The sequence below is a fragment of the Beauveria bassiana genome (genome assembly GCF_000280675.1).
Source record: "Beauveria bassiana ARSEF 2860 unplaced genomic scaffold BBA_S00009, whole genome shotgun sequence".
Lineage (NCBI taxonomy): Eukaryota > Fungi > Ascomycota > Sordariomycetes > Hypocreales > Cordycipitaceae > Beauveria > Beauveria bassiana.
This window is the reverse complement of record NW_007930844.1, coordinates 544,782-565,024: the sequence shown is the minus strand read 5'-3', so window position 1 is coordinate 565,024 and position 20,243 is coordinate 544,782. Positions and strand designations below refer to the sequence as shown.

The window sequence follows — 20,243 nt, the reverse complement described above, 5'->3', positions numbered from 1 at the left end:
CCCCCTCCCCCCTCCCCCCCCCCCGGTTCCCCCTGCTTGTCTAGGTGGTGCAGTATACCGTTAAGACCCTGATCAGCGTCTTTTTGTTATTTTTTTTCCCCTGCGGGCCCTCTCCCTCTCAGCAACTTTGTTAGCGATCCCGGCCATAAGGTAGCATAGGCTCGGCCTCTGCAAATACGTGCAGGCGCAACATTGTGGCCTGCCTTATTCGCCGGCACCAGCGGGAGAGAAGAGGGAAAGCCACCGACTTGCACCGACAGACCGGACTTTAGGGGCCAGATAGCACTTTTGCTAGCGCGGCCAGAGAGAGGTTGCCTGTTGAGGCAGTTGGCACGTTGGGCAGAGTCTTCGCCAGCTACGGCTCCACTGCCGTGACACACCAAAACCCGCTACAGGGGGATCTGCCACCAGCGGGCTTACAGCGAGCTTACAGAAGGTTGCAGCGGTCGGCGAAAAGGTTACAGCGGACTTGCAGAAGGTTACAGCGCCCCTTGTAGGCGGCCCATTCACTGGAAAAGCATGCCCCCACCACACTGCCGTCCGCTGCCAAACACTCCCCAGTCAGCCCAGCTAATCTGGCCAGCTCCAGCAAAAGCTCCATCCCATCCCCCGTCATTGTCATGGCTCACACTTCTTGGTGGTCCACCAGACATCCGCCTCGCCGCCCAACTCCTCCTATCAGTACTTGTACAAGTAATCATCCTCCCCGACCCTCTTCCACCCTCCTCACCCTAGTCGATACAGCCACTTCCGTCTCTTCCCTCTTATTGCACGCCAAGTATGCCGACTGCAAGTTGGACGCCTCCGTCACAGTCACCACCGCTGCAGTTTCGTCCTCTTCGTCAACCGCCTCAGAGTCGGACGACAGCGAGGCCAACAACAATAACAACGCCAGCGCCACCACCATGAGCAAAGGCCGTGGTGAACGACGCTCCTCAATTACCAAAACGGTCGATTCCTCCCGACAGATCAAAATTCCAACATCCACCAGCAGTCCCGTCCAGATCCCTCGCCAGTCCAGCCGCACAGGCACCAACCGCGACAAACACCATGCCTCGCAGCGCAGCAAGCGCACCGCCCGCGATGTCCACTCGCCAGACGCCGTCTCCCCTTCGGTTGCGGCTCTTCTGGCCATGACCGATATTCCCCGTCACCGCCAACCAGTACGGCAAAAACGGAAATTTGAAAAGTCTCTGACCGTCCAGGACATCGTCCAGAACCAGCACGTCTCGGAAAAGGAACTCAGCTTCTCGCTGACGGGCAGCCCTCTGGATTTGTTACTGTCGCCGCCAGACGAGCTGCCAACGGAAGATGACATGAGCACTTGCGAAAGCCCTGATGGCTTCCCGTTACGGCACACCGTCTCTTGTGACTCGGTCCCGTCGTTGGGTGATAGCTACGCCACCGACCCGGCGTCTTCGTTTGACTCATCGCCCTACTTTGCCCGCCCAAGACGCACCCGCAGCCCGGCGCGCAAGTCTCTCGAACCAGTTCGCTCGCCTCCGCATATTCTAAGCGACGAGCACCCGCTGTCCCTCGGACTTGACGAGGACGAGTATCATCCCATTGTGTCGGTGCCCGTTGAGGAGCCACCCATGTCCGTCTTTAGCGAGCCCTTCAAGCCGCTCAAGGCCGCTTTCAAGTCCAACCTGACGGCCTCGCTGCGCGCCCTGCGATCCGCTGCCAAATCGTTTTCCAGCATCAACTTTCCCGCCCTTCCGCCCGACGACCTGCTGTCCCGCTCCATCCTGACCATTGACCCCAACGTCCCTTACACGGACGAGCGCCGCCCTCCGGTCACCGAGGAGATGCCCTCGGCCGAGCTGCGCCGCTACCTCAACCCGACGACGCGGCCTCTCGAAGCCCAGCCCCAAGACGGGCCGCAGCGCCCTCGCCTGACGTCGATCCAGATGCAGACGTACAAGGTGCACCGGGCCCGCGTCGCGCCCTCGTGGAACCCTCCGTCTTCATCAGCCCTGCCGCCTGCAGCCAGCGCGACTGGTACCGGCATCCTCGGTGGTGGTGCAGGTGGCGGCAGCAGCAGCCCCGCTCCAAAATCGGGCCACCATCAGCCCCAGCACCCAAAGGGCCTGCTCCCCGCCGCCATGCGACAGCGAGAGATTCGCGAGAATCCCGACTTCATTCGCATCGCCGTCATGGAAATGGCTATGCGCAAGCGTGGCAAGCTCGACGATCGCAAGCCGGGCCGCGCGCGCTGGGTTCTGCCGCCTCGCAAAGCACCCATCAAGTCGGCCGACGCCCAAGACGTCGGGCCCAACGGGGTTCCAACCAGGTGGATCCCCATTACCTACGAGCAATGAAGAAGCAAAGAATGGAAAGCGAAGGATCAAAAGTCATAGGCCAGCAGGCCAGCCGGGCCAATCGCTCCCACAGTGGGCCACGGTCAAAATTTTCTTTTGTCGCGCTTCGCAAGAACCAGACCCTGAAAAGGACTGCCACGTCACAGGGCGTTTTTTCGGCATCTTCCATTGGGGCTGCTTCGCACTTTTGCATCATTGGCCCCCTGCGATGCGGATACCACCGTTTCGGGACCACGGGCCTTTGGTGTGTGTCCCTAGCCCAACATTTTAGCCCTCGGGAGACATGATGCATCGTTGCATCCAGAAAAGCTCGGGCCATGGAAGCATTTTTGGAATCTTGCCAGAGGCTCGGTAACCGCGGCGCGACGACGAAATATTTGTGTCCGCGGTACCAATTGGAACCAGGAGAAAAGCGTCAAAAAAATAAGTACAGCACGTCGGGTTCGCAACCCCGCTCTCTCTGCATCCTTAGGCTCGCACACCTCAATCCGCCCAATAAAAAACCTCTCAAGCCTGTGAGGAGGGATGTAGGGAGGGCATCGCTGCAACAGTAGAGAGGGGAAAAGTTCCGTCCTTCTTTTTCTTCTTCTCGTCCTGTTGCAGCTTTTTGGGCGAATGATAGTGGAAGCTGTCATATTAATGAGGCGTGCGTTGGGCTGCATGCCGCCCTGTTCCGAAATAGGAAGGCCGGAAACTTGAAGACGGCATTTTCTCTCTTCCCTCATTCTGTTCTTTTCACACAACGCCGTCTCTCTCTTTGCAGCGGTAGCGCTAAATTATCATGTCACATCAGGGCCCGCTTCAAGCGAGGTCTCCTTTTGTCCCGTCCCAGGGAATCCATCTCATGCAATACGCAGCACCTCAGCGAGCTTGCGCGTTGGCGTTGATGCTGTGATGTGGATTCGGCACACACGAGGCCCGCCCCAAACGAGGTTGTTTTATTATTATCAATCGAACGAATAGCAGCATGGGCGAGAGAGAGACTTGGTTATGGTTGTGGTTCAGCAATCAAGGGCAATTGGGAATCAACAACACTTGCCACCTTGCTTGAAGTCTGCTTGAAAACGGTCTTTGTTTTTTTTCTTTTCTGGACTAGCATTTACATTGTTTCGGTGTTTTGTTTCGCTGCCTCTTTTCATGGTTTTCACAGGTTTCTTTCTCCTTTTTGGATACAATCTCTTTTCTTCCGTGAGCCTTGGCTCTGGATTACATGCCGCGGTTGCAAAACTGGCGGCCTAGCATCACGATACCATTTTGCCTCTTTTTTTTTCTAAACAAAGCAACTTGACGTACATAGTTATAGCCAGTCATTTTTAAAACAACGTTCCTGTACTCTTACCGGCCCCGTTGTCCACAAGATGCCCATCTCCCTTGATTCTACGCATCATTCTGCTCCTACTCGTTCTATTTCTTTTATAATTACTTTCCACAATTTTCATGCATCTATGTCTTCAAGTCCGCGAAATCTTTAGTAATGTCCTAGATTCTCTGATTGGTGAAATAGACGAGCAGCAGTATCGAGTTTGACCACAAACTGCACGTACAGAACCTAGGCGACGAACGCCCACGAAATGACTTCGAAAAAAAAATGGCCGACAGCGTATTCATCAAGCCACTAAGACATTCCACCATCAGCTCACATACTGCAAATATCTTCTTCTCCTGCTGGCGTGCGTACATTTCACATCGCGTCTTCGCCCACCTTCGGTGATAAGTGCACAGCACGCGCATAATGCATCTATCTACATCCCTTCTAGCTGGGCCAATGGACATTGCCCGACGCTGAATGCAGGCCGAGTAAACCGCTTGTGAATCCTCACAGTTTTCAGGATCAATTATAAACCCTGGCCTACGAGTTTCAGCGAGATATGTCGTCCGCAACTTCCCTGGCTCTCTTGTGCACAGTTTGCTCCGCGTTTGACCGCGATCTCTCGAGACTCGCTGCACCTCATACACCAATTTGACTAAAAGAGAACTGAAAAACTCGTTTGTTAGATGTATTTTGAGATCCACCGAGCCTCGAACCCTGCTGATTTGATCTGATGCAGCTGAGCACACAATACTTGCCAGCAGCGCGGCGCCAAACCAAGCAGGTAAGGCTCCGAGAAGAGGGGTTCTTCGTTTATCCGGCCAAGGATAACCAATGAAAGTTTTGACGAGGGAACTGGTGGATTCTTCAAAGTCGGACAGGCTTCACTGCAGGATGAAAGTAAAAAGTATGTTTCGCTGTTTGGTGTCTTGTAGGCGTGAGTGGCTAATTCCAATACACAATATCCGTTCCCGATCAAGCCAATGTAACGATGTATTTTCGGTATAGTTGTGGCATACATTCATCCACTTATTTGAAATCCCTGGTCGTGAATTTTTCGTATCTGTTATTCTCGTTCCTCTCCGTTTTCTCTTCCACCTCGGCTTGTTTGGCAACCTCTGTCTGCCCTCGATTCTGTGTGAAAACGCTTTCTCGTACCAAAAAGACTTCTTTCCTGCGGCGAACACTTGTCGTAGAAAGGTGTTTAGTAGGAAAGTCTCGAAAACGTCCAGGGGTCTGGTCATGGCATATATCGAGACCGAGACGATTACCCTCTTCATCCCAGTCCGTCGTCCCATGGATCAAGGCCTTCATCAGCTCTCTGCCACAGCTCTTCAGGCAAAACTGACTGCTGGCGAAATCACCAGTGTGGATCTGATCAAGTCATATTTGCGTCGTATTGAACGATACAACAGCCGCCTCAACTGTCTCTTAAGCATCCGACCGCGAACGCAGCTGTTCGCTCATGCTACTGCCCTGGATGCCGAGCGCCGTGCGCGTCCAGGGGCCCTACGGAGCAAGCTGCATGGTATTCCAATTATCCTAAAAGATGTTATAGTCACAGGTCCCGAGCTGGGTATGCCTACAACAGTAGGCTCCGCGGTATTTGCCAGCATGACGGCGAAACGCAACGCCCCGTTGGTAGACCTCCTACAAGAGGCCGGCATGATTATCCTCGGCAAGTCCAATATGACGGAGTTTTGCGGTCTCAAGTCCAACAACATCAAGTCTGGATGGAGTACATGTGGTGGGCAAACAAAGTCCCCGTATAGAAGAAGAAATTTGAGGGAAGAGGATCAGCCCATCACTGCAGGCTCTTCGTCGGGCTCGGCCGTAGCAGTTGCGGCCGGTCTTGCTCCTCTATCCATTGGAACGGAGACTTCTGCCGCGTTGGTGTACCCAGCGAGCCTATGCGGTATCTATGCGTACAAATGCGGGTATAAGACGGTGCCATTGGAAGGCGTGTTCAGAGTCAGCGAGAGCTACGACTGTGTTGGGTCGATCGCAAGGGATCCAACGGACATTGTTACTCTATCTGAAATTATGCAAAGAAATCCCAGATACAGCATTTCGGCTTTACCAAAGGATGGTCATCTAGGGCAAGAGTTTCGCGGCCTCGCGGTGGGTGTCGTCGCAAGCACTTGGGGCGTGCATGAGAGTCTCGTTGCTGAAAAATGGGGAGACGCCCGAGTGGTGAGTGCACCCTCTGAAATCGTAAATAAAAAGACATTTTTTGACATTTGCGTTATCAGATCAAGGAGTATGAGAATGCTGTGTCCAAAATGCGAGGCCGAGGGGGTCGTGTGGTATATCCTGTGCAAGCTCCGGAGCCCGACAGCATAAAGTATGGCCGGGACACCCTGATAAGTACATCTTGTAAGTCATATGCAAGTCGCTCTCCTTCAAGATTCGGCTTTTCTGATCGAATTGTGGCAGATGGTGAGTTCAGCGACCAGGTCAAAGAATTTATTGGTTGCTTCGAACACGCTGGCATCGAAGATTTGAAAGACATTATAGCTTGGAATCATGCTCATGCCGACACGGCATTACCACTCCGTACGTGAACTTCTAAAGTGTTCGTTCTCTCGAGATGAGAGGAGGGATGATGTACTGACATGCTCTAGCATATGACACGCAAACCGAGCTCATTGCCGCTGCCAATAGCAAGATGCGGCCCGAAATGCTTCAGGACATAGTGACACGTCTCCGCCATCTGGCTGGTGACAACGGCATATCAGATATCATGCGTCGCAACGGAGACCTTGACATTGTACTCTCATCGTCAGAGTGCCAGCTTGTCACTTATGCTGCCTGCGCGGGTTGGCCTTGTGCGACTGTGCCCCTGGGCAATTGGAGGAAGAATGGGCAGCCATACGGCATGTTTGCGTTATCGAAGAACGGTGACGAGAAGACACTTTTGCGATTTGTCTGTGCGTGGGGAAAGGCATTCGATGGCACACAGGCGCCAGATTTGGAAATGATGCCGTAGGTAGGATCTTGGGAGAAAGTAGAAGGAGCTTGGGAGAATGTGGCCAGTCCGCCCTGGATTGACGGCCAGGATCTCAGACGACAGCACAGTGCTCCAGCATTCGCCAACAATTATCAAAACTTCTTCTTTATTTCATTCGATTGGCCGATTTCTGAATTAGGTCGTGAGCTGTGAAAAAAAATCTAATTCAAAAATTCATTGTTCATCGGATTGCAAGTGAAGCACCGACTACTATCGATAACTGTAGGCAGCGAAGCTAGTGCGGGGCAACACTAACTCCCAACTCACATCCTACATCGCCATCCGTCTTGACGGCAAACGCAGTCAAGATGGAAACGGCTCTCAGGTCATGGGGTAATTCAGCATGTGCCTTGAGTCAATCTACATATACTAACTGCGAACAGAGCTCGATAACAACATTAAACTCATCGATACGAAGCGAGATGCTCTGTACCAGTACGATGCAGAAGCACAAAAGGCTGCGCAAAACGCCCGGCCGTGGATGGCTGACCCTAACTACTTCAAGCATGTCCGCATAAGTGCTGTTGCACTCATCAAGATGACGATGCATGCCCGCTCTGGCGGCAATCTCGAAATCATGGGCCTGATGCAAGGCTACACCGAAGGCGACACCTTTGTTGTCACCGACGCATTCCGACTCCCCGTCGAGGGTACTGAGACCCGTGTCAATGCCCAGGGCGAAGCGAACGAATATATTGTCGAGTATCTGGATCTTTGCCGTGCGCAGGGCCGCCAAGAAAATGTTGTCGGATGGTACCACAGCCATCCTGGGTACGGCTGCTGGCTGAGTGGTATCGATGTCGAGACCGAGGCTATGCAGCAGCAATTCCAGGACCCGTTCCTGGCCGTTGTCGTGGACCCTGATCGCACAATCAGTGCTGGCAAGGTCGACATTGGAGCATTCCGTACATACCCAGCGACATACAAAGCCGATGCAGCCGGTGCGGATGGGTTTCAGGCCGTGCCACTTGACAAGGCAGCCGAATTTGGCGCGCACTCGGGTCGATATTACAGTCTTGAAGTGTCACACTTTAAAAGTTCACTCGACACACATCTACTTGAGCTATTATGGCACAAGTACTGGGTACAGACGCTAAGTCAGAACCCTCTACTTACGAATCGTGACTTTGCAAACAAGCAGATGCTTGACCTCGCATCCAGAATTAAGGAGGCTACGACGGCGATTAGGCGTGGACGCGGATCGCAGATGCTGGTAATGGGTGGTGGTGGTGGTGGAAGCAAGGCTGGGGACAAGGCGATGCAGAAGCTGTCGAGCGAGGCAAGCATGATTGCAGCAAAGGAAAAAGCTGGATTTCTGGCTACTGGCGTCAAGGCTTCTCTTTTCAACGACTTGGGGGATCAAAACAGTACATGAAGAGTGACATGAAAGGCAGACTTAGAGCTGATGATAGCAGTAACGAAATCCATTTACGACATGCATTGTTGCGCTGGATTTGTGGATATGACTGCGTCAGACAAGTCCTTGGATGTGATGGTCCAGTTGCGCGAGCGAGTGGCACTTGCAGACTATTTTGATCGTCCAGGAGCCGTTGTACACGAATCGCCGCCGCTGCAGCAGTATGAGGCAACGGTAGAAGGCAAACTAGGCGCGCTAGGGCAGAGGATCGGAGTTTGCGGAGCATATGCTTTTGAGCTCAATTTCTGTAGAAAAGTTGCGACGACACGTGGCACCTGAGCTCGTCATTGTGATGGTCCTGTCGAACGTGTTGAGTGTACCTGAATGTCGTGGGTGTGACGTGTTGCATGCGCTCGGGATGCTAACACGACAGCACAAGTCATGATCTGCGTGTGTCCTCTGCCAGCGAAAACAATCAAAGCGGGGGCACGGGGTTGGTAATTGAACGGGCAAGACAATCCTCCACTGACAGAATTTCGATACGCCTAATTGGGTATCTTTAAGGATTTGGACGCCAAAACACTACTAGCATTGCACGTTTACGTGCAAGACGCAACTACAGCCAAAGATCTGGGTATGATGCACACATGGCAAAGGCCAACTGAACGAGACTACGCCATATGGTCATCTGAAGTTGACCACCAGTTCCTCCGATTTTACTCTACACTTCAAAACTGTTGCTAGACATGTTTACACACGGGTGCAGCAGAGCAAAAGCTCTGCAAGTGGTGTGCTACCTTGAATGCGGGAGGGCGCAACGGAGGGAAAGAGGACCCCTTTGCCTAAGATAAGAGTGGGAAGAAAACCAGGGCGTGCCAGAAACAGCGTATATCGCATCATGTATTGCAGCCTGTATTGCAGCATGTATTGCACACTGACTACGCGATCTTGTCGTGATGGCTACGTCATATAACGCAAAGAAGCCGTTGCGAGTCCAAGCATCATAATGGCATCAGCCAATGCAAAGGTGCGTGGCTTTCCTTGCATGTCAATCGTTGCCCAGTGTGGCTGAAATGGGGCTGGTGCGCCACAATTGCATGTGGTTTAGCGAGGAAAATCTCTGTGGGGAGGCAAGGAGGGTGTGTGTGTTCGTGTGTTTATCTACCTGTGTCTTTTTTATTTTGGACGAGACCGATTTTTCGGCCTATGTTACCGGTGCTAGAATGGAAAGTGTGATATCTTCTGGGAGCGTCGCTGATGGAGAGATTTCAGGGGCAAGAAAGTCGTGTTCCTGACTGCATGGCGATTGTAGCTTGGCGTTGCTGGCCCCTTGATTTATCAATCTGGGACGCAATGGAATTGCAGAGCCAATGATAGCAAAGCAAGCATGGCCGCGGAATTCGGAATGCCGAAGAGCATGGCTCCTTGCGATGCTGTCAACCTGATCAGTGGTGGTTCAGGTATGTATCCGTACGTTATCACGTAATTATAGATCAGTGGAACAATACCAGGGGGTCCTGGATAGGCTTATCGTGAAGCGAAAGGATTCTCGCATTCATCGTACGGAGTATGGTTTTGATGAACGCTGGGGAGCATGGAGCACTAGTTAGTTACGGGGTATGTGCCAAACGCCGTGTGGTTAAGTAGGTGAAGCTACTGCTCCAGGTAGTTGTCTATGTGCAGACCTTTGGAGAGTATAAACTAAAAATTTCCAAACGAGCTTTGGATTATTGTGCAGGCTGATGGTAACGAAGCAATACTTCGTATTGTGTGACAGTGCGGCGGTTGCGCGTTGCAGAATTAAGCTGGGCATGCTCTCATTACCGTGGCTCCCCTGTCGTGCTGAAGCGTGGTGGGCCAGAGGCGTCTTCACATGCACCACGAGTTGGAAGGAATGGTTGTGTGGACACCTTTGGGCTTGGATGGACGAGTTTTGAATGGGGAATATTGATTTGTTGTTACAGGCGAAGCACGACGGCAACATCTTCTATGCACCAAGAGGGCGTAAAGGAGAAACAAAGAGAAAAGGAGATGTGATGTGACAACAAGCCGTCCAGAGAAGCAAGCGCGTACGCGTGGTGAAATGAGCCAGGAAAGGGAGGGCAAGGAAACAAAGAAATCGAGATTCGTCAAGCAACAGAGGTAGTGAAAATGCTAATGTTTGCTGTCTGTGAATACGGCGGTGTCCGTGACAGAGAGGCAAGCGCATTCGGACAAGGGCGTGCATGTATCAAGCAAAGACTTGGTTTTTTGGAAAGAACGTGTCCCGACGGGTGGAGTAGCGAAGGGAGATTGCACCGCCACACCCATCCAAGCTTCTGGCGGGCCCGGCCAGGGCGCTGCCGACGCATCTAGCACAGTCACTAGAGGAGATGTTTTGGGACAAAGATATACTAGCGTGGCTAGCAAAGGCTCTTTCTAGGCGGGCTTTGAGTAAATTGAACAATTGGGTTGAACTAGTTCGACAAGTAATCTCAGCTGGTGCAGCTGCTGTATTGCGATGTTGGTAGGCTGCCGCGGACTGGCACCTGGGTGTGGCTAAGGTTCACCAATGCTCGAACTCGCGTTGACGTCATGACTTTTAGTGTTGGGCACTTGAGTCAGGGTAATGGTGCGAGTTCTGTTGCCATCAAGAGAAAAAGGGATAGCAAAGGCAGAAAAGGAATAGGATATCAATCAGATAGGATATCAATCAGTGAGATCCTGGGGATGACTCAATCCCTTTGTTTACATACAGACATGGCATTGGTAATTCCAAAAGACGAGGAAAAGATACAATGACAAGCCGTCAACCCCTGCACAGTTGGAGGGCCAGCGGAAGACAGCAACGTCAAATACCCAAATGCACAAGCGTCTCAAGTACATATGACTGTACAGTTTCGGCGACGAGAGTCCTGGTACTGAAAACTTAATTTGAACTGGATGCATAGTTGGCTCACAGCGACCGTCGGCCCATTTGCTCGCTTGCTGGTCTATGAATGTGGGGTTGAACATCACCCAGGCAATGCACCGTATAGGGCATCTTGAGAGCAATGGCGAGCGACTACTCGACCACTGAGTGCGTGCATGAAGAAATAGTCTGATTGAAGGAATCGAGAATGATTGAGCTTGGATGCAGGAAGTTTTTTTCTTTTCTTTTTTCCTTCAACAAAACATAAACCGAAGGTGGCCGACGGTAGCTGCGCAATCGTCTCAGCTGCAGGCTGCTTTCAGTATCGTTTGCAAGCTTCACAGCAGTGACCAGCAACTGCTATTGTGGCTGACTCCATCCGCGACACCAAGATCGACGGCAAGTGCTCTGCATAAGAAGCGAGTCCAACGACCCACTATCAATTTCCCAGCGCTCTCGAATCAATCGTCAGCCAACACCAGCAGAAAAGCTTGCACAGCGCTGCAAAACACAGCAAACACAGCTCACGATGGTTATGGCTTGACTAGGGCAGTACAACACTAGCCACACCCCCCTCTCTTCCGTCGATCCATGCTGGTGGTCTGCCCGATGAATGCGTTCCTGGTTTCCAATGTTGCAAGCGTCTAGTCGACCAGCATTGACAATGCCCCTCCAGTGTAAGAACCAGATCGAGACCTTTTCTTTCTACTGCCCTGGCTAGCTCTGTCCAAAGTGCTCTGGCCACCCCTCCCCTCCCAAATGCTGAGACCAGCGGCTGCGCTGTACTTCCAACCTCGATTGCTATGACGTACCCACCGTGTCCGCCCAACGTCACCATCCGAGCAAGCTTTCCCAGCTCGACCCCCAGCTAGCTCAACTCTTGCTCTGGTATAAACACCCCTTCGGCTGCCGTTTCGCTGCAAGCCCCCCCTCTTCTTCTCTCTTTATCAAATTTTCTTCTGTATACCCTCTTCTCTAATACCCCAAACACGACTCCTCGATTGTGATACCCCCAGAAGAAGATACCCGCAAAAGCAATACCTCATCCTAATTTTTAACGACAACGCTGTCTTAACGTTTCCGCCTCTCGCTTCACCTTTGAATAGGCCGAAGCATCTGATTTCATCAAATTAAAATCTTGAATCAACAAAAAGGACGTTGAACAGGAGTTGTTACCCATCATGGCTACCGCCAACGTCAATCGCCCTACCAACATCAAGGAGAAGGATGCCGACATCAACCGCAAACTCCAGGTCTATGGTATCTTCCGCGCTTTCCAGGCCGGCAAGGTCCCTTCCGTAAGTCGCCTCAGCGCCAGTCAGACGACCGCGCCTTCAATTACTGATCAGTTTCACAGAATGACCAGATTGATGTCGCTCTGAACAGCTTTTTGCAGTCACCCGCCCTCTCCAAGCCCTCCACCAAACTCTCCGCCGACGGCAAGCTCCTAATTGAGGACACCCGCGAGGTCATCAGACTCGCCAAGAACCTTGTCCTTTCCAAGAATGACGGCAACCTCATCCAGGACTTCATCTGGCAGACCACACAATTTGACGCCAAGTCCGTCCAGGGCCCCAAGGCTCCCATCAGCAAAGATTCTGCCGAGAAGGATGGCGAGGAAGCCCTTCAGGGTTTGAGAACCCTTGGAACCCTGCTCATCACCAATGGACAATTCCGCAAGCTGCTCAAGGACTCGACTGTCCTCTTCCGTGACATTGCTGGCGATGCCGCTAGTAACGCTGCTGGTCGCGTCCGCCCATCGGAAGATGATCTCGCCCAGATTGACCAGGCTGCCGAGGACAATACCTGGCATGAGGCCCCTAAGTGGAACAAGGAAGACCTCAAAAAGCAGGCCCAGGGCTTCTATAAGGGCAACGCCAAGCAGGATGCTCAGGAGGTTGCCGAAAATGTCAAGTCTGCTGCTGCTCCCTCTTCTGGTGATGCCCGCGACGCCAACGTCGCTGCCGGCCACGAGACCGCCAAGTCTTCTCTCAAGCAGAAGCTCGACAAGAATGTTGATCCCGAGACCCAGGAGAACATCAAGGCGAAGAAGGAAGAGCAGCGTCGCAAGGCTCGGGAGTACTTTGACAAGAAAATGCCTGCCGAGCGAAAGGAGCAGATCATCTTCCGCCTCAAGAAGATGGTCATTGAGTGCCAGCAACACACCGACTACTCTCAGGCCGTCCAGAGCCTCCTCCGCCTTGCCCGCACCTATGGCGAACACGGTCGCTCCCTCGGTAAGGAGTCTGGCGGCTCTCTGAACCAGGCCCGCAGCGGCTTCGCTGCTGCCGAGGCCGACCTCCGCACCCTGCTTGAGCGATTCGCAAACGGCACTTCCACCTCTAATCTCTGGAAGTCTATTGGTCAGATCTACCAGGACGCCCAGAAGGACCCTGAGCTCAAGGGCTGGTTTAACAACATGGACAAGTACATTAACCGCCTGCTCCTCGAACAGGGTTACGTCCTCGAGGAACAGTCCACCAAGGACTGGGATGTTCTTTACCAGCAAGGCCGCCATTTGCTTCGCGAGAAGTACAAGGGCCACTCTGACAACGTGATCGACGAGATTAAGTTTATCGGCGATCAGTTCGATAAGGACCCCCAGAACAAGCAGTTCGGTGCTGCTGTCCAGAAGCTCTTCAAGAACCTCGGCAACAACGCCGATGGCAAGCCCGAATTCAAGCCCCACCTCGTCAAGGATGTTTTCGATGTCATTCTGCCCTCCATCCTCCGCAACATTGCCTACATCCCCATCCCTCGCATCGAGTACTCTGACCCCGGCTTTGACGCCGTCATTGAGAACCTCATCCTTGAGAGTGACAATTTCATGCCCAATGTTGCTGAGCTTGTTTCCAACAACAACTGGAAGTGGGGTCGCAGGAATATTACCAATCGCAACCAGAACATGATTGACCTCAAGGTCTCCGGTATCCAGATGGATCTGCGCGATGTTAGCTACCACATTAAGCGCAAAACCGGTTTCCCCAAGATCACCGACACTGGTGTTGCTGATATCCTTCTACCTGGCGATGGCTTCTCCTTCCGCATGAAGGTCTCCACTGCCGATAAGACTGATCGCCAGAACATTTTCAAGGTGGAGAAGGTTGACGTTGACTTCAAGAGCCTGAACGTTAAGCTCAAGAAGTCCAAATTCAAGGGTCTCTTTGCCATCTTCAAGCCTGTCCTGCTCCGTGCCCTGCGACCTGCTCTGCAGAAGGCCGTTGAGAAGGCCATCAAGGATCAGTGCAACGAGTATGACCGCACTTTGTACGAGCTTAAGAAGGAGGCCGATCGGGCTGGCGAGCACCCTGGCGAGGATGGCAAGAAGACAAACTTCTTCAAGCGCTTCTACGACGCCAGCCAGCAGCGCGCTCTCAAGAACAAGCAGCAGCAGGAGCAGCTCAAGAAGAACAAGTCGGATGACAATAAGAAGATCAACATCACCATGACCGACGACGAGTCCATCTTCCCTGGTCTCAAGTTGCCTGGCGGTGTGAGCTCCAAGGCTACCGAGTACAAGCAGCTTGCTCTCAAGGGCGAGAAGTGGGAGAGCCCTGTCTTCTCTATTGGTAACGCCAGCAAGAGTCGGGACATTCCCGCCGCTCCACAGATCGTGAGCAAGACCCGCGGACCCACGGGAGCTGGCGCCGGAAGCGGTGTCGCTGGCAGTGGAAACGCTGTGGGTGGAAATACTCTCGCTGGCGCAAACGAAATCGGTGGCGGCGGCGTCGCTGCTGGCAGTGGAATTGCTGCCGGCAACGGTCTTCACTCCAACGGCAACGCCCTCCACGCCAACGGCACTGGCCTGAATGCCCATGGCAATGGCATCGCCAACGGTCATGGCATTAAGAAGACTGCTGCCCCGGCTCTCGATCCCACCAACCCTGTTCCCATCAACTAAGTCTCCTACTGAGCCAACTAGAGATGAGGATTGAAGAACGCGAGGAAAATTTATGTTGCGAAAGTGTTTCGGATACGATTATATACCCATGGTGTGTCTATTTTGTAGTCTTTAGCTGGAGACTCTTGGTTTACAGCGTCGCACCACAACCCTACCCTGGCTCATGGCCGACTATCCTTTGTAATTTCCTTCAAGTCATAGTTTATTGATATTAATGAGACGCATTGTACTATCAAAATGTTCGCGTACATGATGAGAGAAATGTTTCAAAATGATGAAAAATTAGAAGAGAAGCACGAAGGGGACAAGATGAGCATGAAAAAAGAGAACTCTTGGAACCAACACATATGTACTCTTCGTCTAAACCCTTCTCAAAGTCGCATGCCGTTTCCGAGCCTATTACCCACATCGGTGCGTGCGAGGTGCGGGGTGGACGCCAAAGATGGCCGCTACGATGACAACTCCTTTCCATTACCGTCATCATGATAGGCAGCAGCGATTTGGTAAATCTGCGCACCTGTTTTCTAGAAAGGCCGAGGTAAAGGTTCACTATTTTGGTACACCGGGGGCGGGGGATTGTCAGTGACGTGGCGTTGCCGTGCTGCGAATTCAGAGTGCTAATGATGGGGTGGAGACTTTCTTCAACGTAATAACGCTTCTCCTGCGGGTGGACAGCCCCCTGTTTACATCATGGCGCAGACAGCTCTATCCATCTTCCAATACTAAACAATCAAGCGCGGCATCAAACAACTTGGAAAGTGACACGACTAGGCATCAATACAAAAGTTCCGTAACCTGGAGAGGCTTGGTCAACAAAGAATAGACGCTCAACGCCCCGTATGACCCTCTGTCGCGCCCAGCGAAGCTACCTCTCAGGGTTAAATGTGACACGGCATTTCTCAGGTCACATTATTAACGGAGTGAAGGGCTCACGCTCTTCTCCTACTTGGCTTCGGTAGCAGATTTGAGCTGCAAGATTCACCCACTTCACCGCCTACAAAGGTCATGTCTCGATCACAGCTCCTGACGCCAGAGCAGACAGCCGCCCTCTTTGACATTCTCATTCATCATGAGACGTACTCCGAAATCGAAGCGTTCAAGTCCACAGACGGCGTCCTTACACATGGCTTTCCCTTTCGCAATGAAGAGCAGCAAGATCGCGCGGCCCAACGCCACGACATTGCTGCGCCAGCACCGAACAGTGGCGGCGGCTTGACGGGCTTCGCGCTCAGCCTCTGGGGACGCTCCGGCAGCTCAGGCGTAACGCCGACGCCCTCGGCGCCCGACTCACCGCGCGCATACACGCCGCCGGTCGGCGAGCTATCACTCGGGAGCGATGCTAGCGACGCCGAGGGCGATGAGGAGGACGCTAGCACACTATCGGCACTGCCGGTCATGCAGCTGCTCACCTCGACGTTTGTGATGCGGCTGCCGGCCTTGAAGACTCTGCCGAGGGACTTTTGGGCTGTGCGCGTGCAGGGCCTGCTGAGCCGCTTCGCGGAGGCTGATCTGTCGGAAAGCTATGACAAAGGGACGATGGGGGCGCGCAAGACGCTGTCTTCGGGCTCGGGGTCTGTCATTGAGATGATTTCGAGGGGATTTCTCGGCGGCGTTGGGAGGAGGGGTGACCAAAGCTCAGAACCGACAACGGAAGAGCTAACGAAGAGGAGTTACAATCTTCATGACGGCCAGGAGCTTATTCGCGCGTGGGAGGATGTCCTAGAGGGGCTGGTTTACGGCGACTTGGTGGATAACATGTTTGACTACCTCGCCAAGACGGATAAGCTAGAGGAGCACTCGGTCGCCGTCGACGCGTCTAGCAGTTATATTGTTCTCCATCTCGCCGCGCTGCTGCACCACATCTTTGTACTGACCCCCGACGGACAGTACCTGCTCAAGCTGCTAGATAATGTCCACGGGTTGGTTCCCTACAAGATGATTAAGCAGACGTTACGCATCGGCAACGCCGCCACTATGATGAGCGGCATGATACGGCTGCTGCTGGCCAAGCTTAGCGTCACCGGCCTGACTAACTGGCTAGGCGTTACCCAAAATGACGACGACGGCATGAACTTATTGCAAAACATCATTTCCCTGGTGCTGTCGCGGGATGCGAGCGAATTTAAAAAGATTATACACCGCATCGACAAGATGCAGGCAAAGGACGGCGCGCCGAGCGAGGAGATGCTCGAGGCGATTCAGGCGCACGCCGCGAGCGGCAAGGCAGAGCACTCGGCGTTGAGGAAGGCGAGCCTCGAAGCCAAAGAATCCATCGTTGTGGCGATGCTTAAGGCGCGCGACCCGACGCTCGTGGAACAGCTCAGCGAGAAGCAGCACGCGCTATGTCTCCAATACTACTCGGCTTTGCTGTCGATCCGCGACCGCGATGCCATCACCAGGGTGCTGTGTCGCCAGCCGCCAGACCTTTTCACTAAAGCGCTGAAGGAGGTAGCCGCCGCTTACAACCCCATGATTCGCATTGTGCACGAGCGCGTCGACCTAGGAGACCACCTGCAGGATCTGCAAGAGTTCATCACCCAATTTGTGCGCGTGAGCACGCACGATAGCGGCGCTGCCACGGTCGAAGACTACGTCAAGCTGCTCAACGACCACAAGCCGCTGCTACACAAGTTTGTCCACGCCGTTGCTAAGAACTGTCCCCAAGTGTGGCGTGACATACGCGAGTGGAGCAATGCATCTATTGTGCGTTTCAGGCAGCAGATGGCATCGGATGCAACGAGGAGCGCTATGGATGAGTCCCTTGATGGACTCGTCTCTGGGCTAGACGACGTCGCGCGTGCCAAGGTACTCGCCGCCGTCAACGCCCATGCGAGCTACCTCGCGACGCTCAAGAAGGGCTCGGATGCGCGTCTCACACAGCTAGCCGCGCAAAAGACTAGCAGCAGCGGTAGCGGTAGCTGGGGACCTGGCATATACCTCGCGCGCTGGCAGGATATCCTCGACGACACGCTCATCACGCCGGCCAGCGCTGCACAGCCGGCCGCGGTGCGGCGCGGCGCAGACGTGCGACACTTGGCAACGCTGGGCAAAACGGGGGTTGCGGGCGGCGACCTCGTGGCGGAGCAGACGGCGGGTGGCCAGAGGACGGTGCCGCGGGCGCCGGACGTGAGTATCGTGGTAGAGAAATTGGGTGAGGCGTTTACGGCGCTGATGCAGGCTGTGAATATGGAAAGAAGAGTGTTTGGGAAGAAGTAGGACAGGACGTGTGTACGGAAGCAGACGCTATGGATGGCTGTCGACTATAACTGCTCGGTATTCGTCACTTGTTGATGCTCGACGCGTTGCAGTGGGCGCGTGTCATGGCGGACATGTTGATGAAGAGGGTGGTGATGTCGTCGACGACGAGCGTATTTGGCCATGATGCTTCTTCCACAGGCAAAGACGGTGAGGAGGAGGGGGAGTCCGTTCGATGTAGATGAGAATCATGCCGGTAACTGAGATGCTGGATGTTTTCTGCAGGTGAACACAATCATATTTGGAATAATCAATGAATCATCTTGGAACGCGTTGTCTGAATTAAGCTCATACGTGTAATTTCGCTATAGATGCATGCCCATCCATTGACCAAGGTGAAGGCCATCTCTCTTGATGCTTGGATTCTTCTCTTATTCCTGATGTCCACCTCTACTGCCGTCTGTCCTCCCCCCGAGTCCTCGCCCCCTTGCACCTCTCCCTCTCCCCCCTCCTCTCGGGCCTTTTCCGTGGGGCACCGTCCTCTTCACGTCCGGCGGCAGCTCCGCCACCGCAACGCCATTCTCCCAAAGCATGCCCACATCCCCGTGCCTCCCCCGCACCGACTTGAAGAACTCGGTGCTCAGCAGCCCGTTGTCGTCGCCCTCTGTCAGAATCACCGCATTATCGCTGCGCCACCATCGCACGCCGGCCGCCATGCTGCGCGCCACGTCAATCTCAATCAGCAGCTGCGCGTCGCGGCGCATGCCGCTCACCGTGCCCTCCTCCTCGGGCGTGCCCGCGGCGCAGTGAATGTGGTTGCGGCCCATGACGCTTAGCCCGCCGGCGGCTACAATGGGCTCCCAAAAGGCGTAGTAGGTGCCGTGGATGACGCGCGCGGGGACGGCGTCGGCGGTGGTGATGGGGACGAGGAGCGACGAGGACTCGAGCTTGATGGAGTGGCCCTGGTTGGCGCGGATGAGGTAGTCGCCAGGGTTGGTGGAGGGGGGCGCTGCCGGAGAGGCGGGTGTGGTGGTGGTAGTGGTGGTGGTGGTGGGCTTGAGGGAGAAGCGCTGCTTCTCGTTGGTGGCGACGACGGATTGCACGTCGGCGAGCGTGACGCCTAGAGATGCAAGAGGACCCCATTGTAGCTGCTGCGCGTTAGTAAGATTTCGATGGTTGTCAATATATGGAAAAAAAAATTTACGCACCACTTTGTCTAGAGGAGCGTATCCCTCGCCATCGAGCTTAATGCCCGCATTCTCAGCTTGATGCCGCAATAGTCGTGACAGCGCCCGTGAAACGTCGCTGGAGCGGTTACCGCCGCCGCCGCCGCCTCGCCCACCACGGCCTTTCCGCCCACCTCTGGCGTGTTTCCCACCTGCTTGATTATCAAGCTTGTCCGTGATGTCTTGCTGGATATCCATAGTGGCGATACCAGCGGCCTGCTCGTTGGCCATGCCGCTGTGGAGAAGAGACGTCTGTGGTTCAACAGTCGTGCGCTGTTTGTGCTGCGGACCGGCGCGGTGAGCAAGCCCGCTTGCCGAAACGTATTTGTTCAAGTGGAGGAACTTGGGTTTCTGTGCTCTCAAGGCAGTGAGGAGTGAGAGATGCGCACGCATTAAAAGATTTTTTCGAGTGAGGGATGTGTGAGATTTGTGTGAGTTCGAAAGGTTCTATTTTTTTTTTTTTTGCGCTTCATGAAGATTGAAAGAAAATTAGTCACACCAGCCGGCTTGTGGAGGCCACTGAACCACCAGCTAACAAAGACGCCTGATGTAGTGCAGTGAAGGTTCAGGCAGCAGTGGTGAAGCAGTCCATGAAAAATAAATGATTCGAAAAAAGAAAAAATGCCTTGTTTCTTTTCTGACATGTCTAGCTAAATTGTCATGGAGCAATTATCTTGTGCCGGTGCAACTGAGGGCGTACACAACTGCCAACGTTCCACAACGGGGACAAGTCCATTTGAAATAGTGTGAGTGATGTGCTCTTGAAGCTTGTATGAAACTTCCAAGTGCTGCTCGTGGGTATTTTATTTCCCAGATGAGAGGTCATTCAATATATCTATTCCTAGTATTCGTTTTACAGTCTAATCAAGCAGTGCATCAATATTGCAAAATTGACCCGCTGCGAGGCGTATTATACGGAGCCTCGGGCTTTTGATAGTAGTACCTCAGTAGTGACCAGCCACGAGTACGGGTGTTGGACAACTCGAACTTCATCGATTCCCGGGGTCGATAGTCCATGATAATAAGCTTGTTGC

At 53.5% G+C, this 20,243-nt stretch overlaps 6 protein-coding genes across 6 annotated transcripts; 5 read left to right on the top strand and 1 right to left on the bottom strand.

Moving 5' to 3' along the window:
* Positions 1-620: 620 nt before the first annotated feature.
* Positions 621-2,321, top strand: BBA_04174 (uncharacterized protein; the record flags this gene model as incomplete). The annotated part of the gene is made up of 1 exon (XM_008599271.1): positions 621-2,321. One exon carries the CDS (start codon positions 621-623, stop codon positions 2,319-2,321), a length of 1,701 nt encoding a protein of 566 aa, XP_008597493.1.
* Positions 2,322-4,872: 2,551 nt separating this feature from the next.
* Positions 4,873-6,619, top strand: BBA_04173 (amidase-like protein; the record flags this gene model as incomplete). Its single annotated transcript, XM_008599270.1, has 4 exons — positions 4,873-5,823; positions 5,883-6,006; positions 6,067-6,186; positions 6,255-6,619. The coding sequence occupies 4 exons, from the start codon at positions 4,873-4,875 to the stop codon at positions 6,617-6,619; spliced, it is 1,560 nt and encodes a 519-aa protein (XP_008597492.1).
* Positions 6,620-6,948: 329 nt separating this feature from the next.
* On the top strand, positions 6,949-8,015 carry BBA_04172 (Mov34/MPN/PAD-1 family protein; the record flags this gene model as incomplete). The annotated part of the gene is made up of 2 exons (XM_008599269.1): positions 6,949-6,973; positions 7,024-8,015. 2 exons carry the CDS (start codon positions 6,949-6,951, stop codon positions 8,013-8,015), a joined length of 1,017 nt encoding a protein of 338 aa, XP_008597491.1.
* A 4,053-nt stretch (positions 8,016-12,068) lies between these two features.
* BBA_04171 (uncharacterized protein) lies at positions 12,069-14,788 on the top strand (the record flags this gene model as incomplete). The annotated part of the gene is made up of 2 exons (XM_008599268.1): positions 12,069-12,185; positions 12,245-14,788. 2 exons carry the CDS (start codon positions 12,069-12,071, stop codon positions 14,786-14,788), a joined length of 2,661 nt encoding a protein of 886 aa, XP_008597490.1.
* A 1,005-nt stretch (positions 14,789-15,793) lies between these two features.
* Positions 15,794-18,004, top strand: BBA_04170 (PX domain-containing protein; the record flags this gene model as incomplete). Its single annotated transcript, XM_008599267.1, has 1 exon — positions 15,794-18,004. The coding sequence occupies one exon, from the start codon at positions 15,794-15,796 to the stop codon at positions 18,002-18,004; it is 2,211 nt and encodes a 736-aa protein (XP_008597489.1).
* Positions 18,005-18,414: 410 nt separating this feature from the next.
* On the bottom strand, positions 18,415-19,602 carry BBA_04169 (Tpt1/KptA family RNA 2'-phosphotransferase; the record flags this gene model as incomplete). The annotated part of the gene is made up of 2 exons (XM_008599266.1): positions 18,415-19,131; positions 19,192-19,602. The coding sequence occupies 2 exons, from the start codon at positions 19,600-19,602 to the stop codon at positions 18,415-18,417; spliced, it is 1,128 nt and encodes a 375-aa protein (XP_008597488.1).
* Positions 19,603-20,243: the final 641 nt, after the last annotated feature.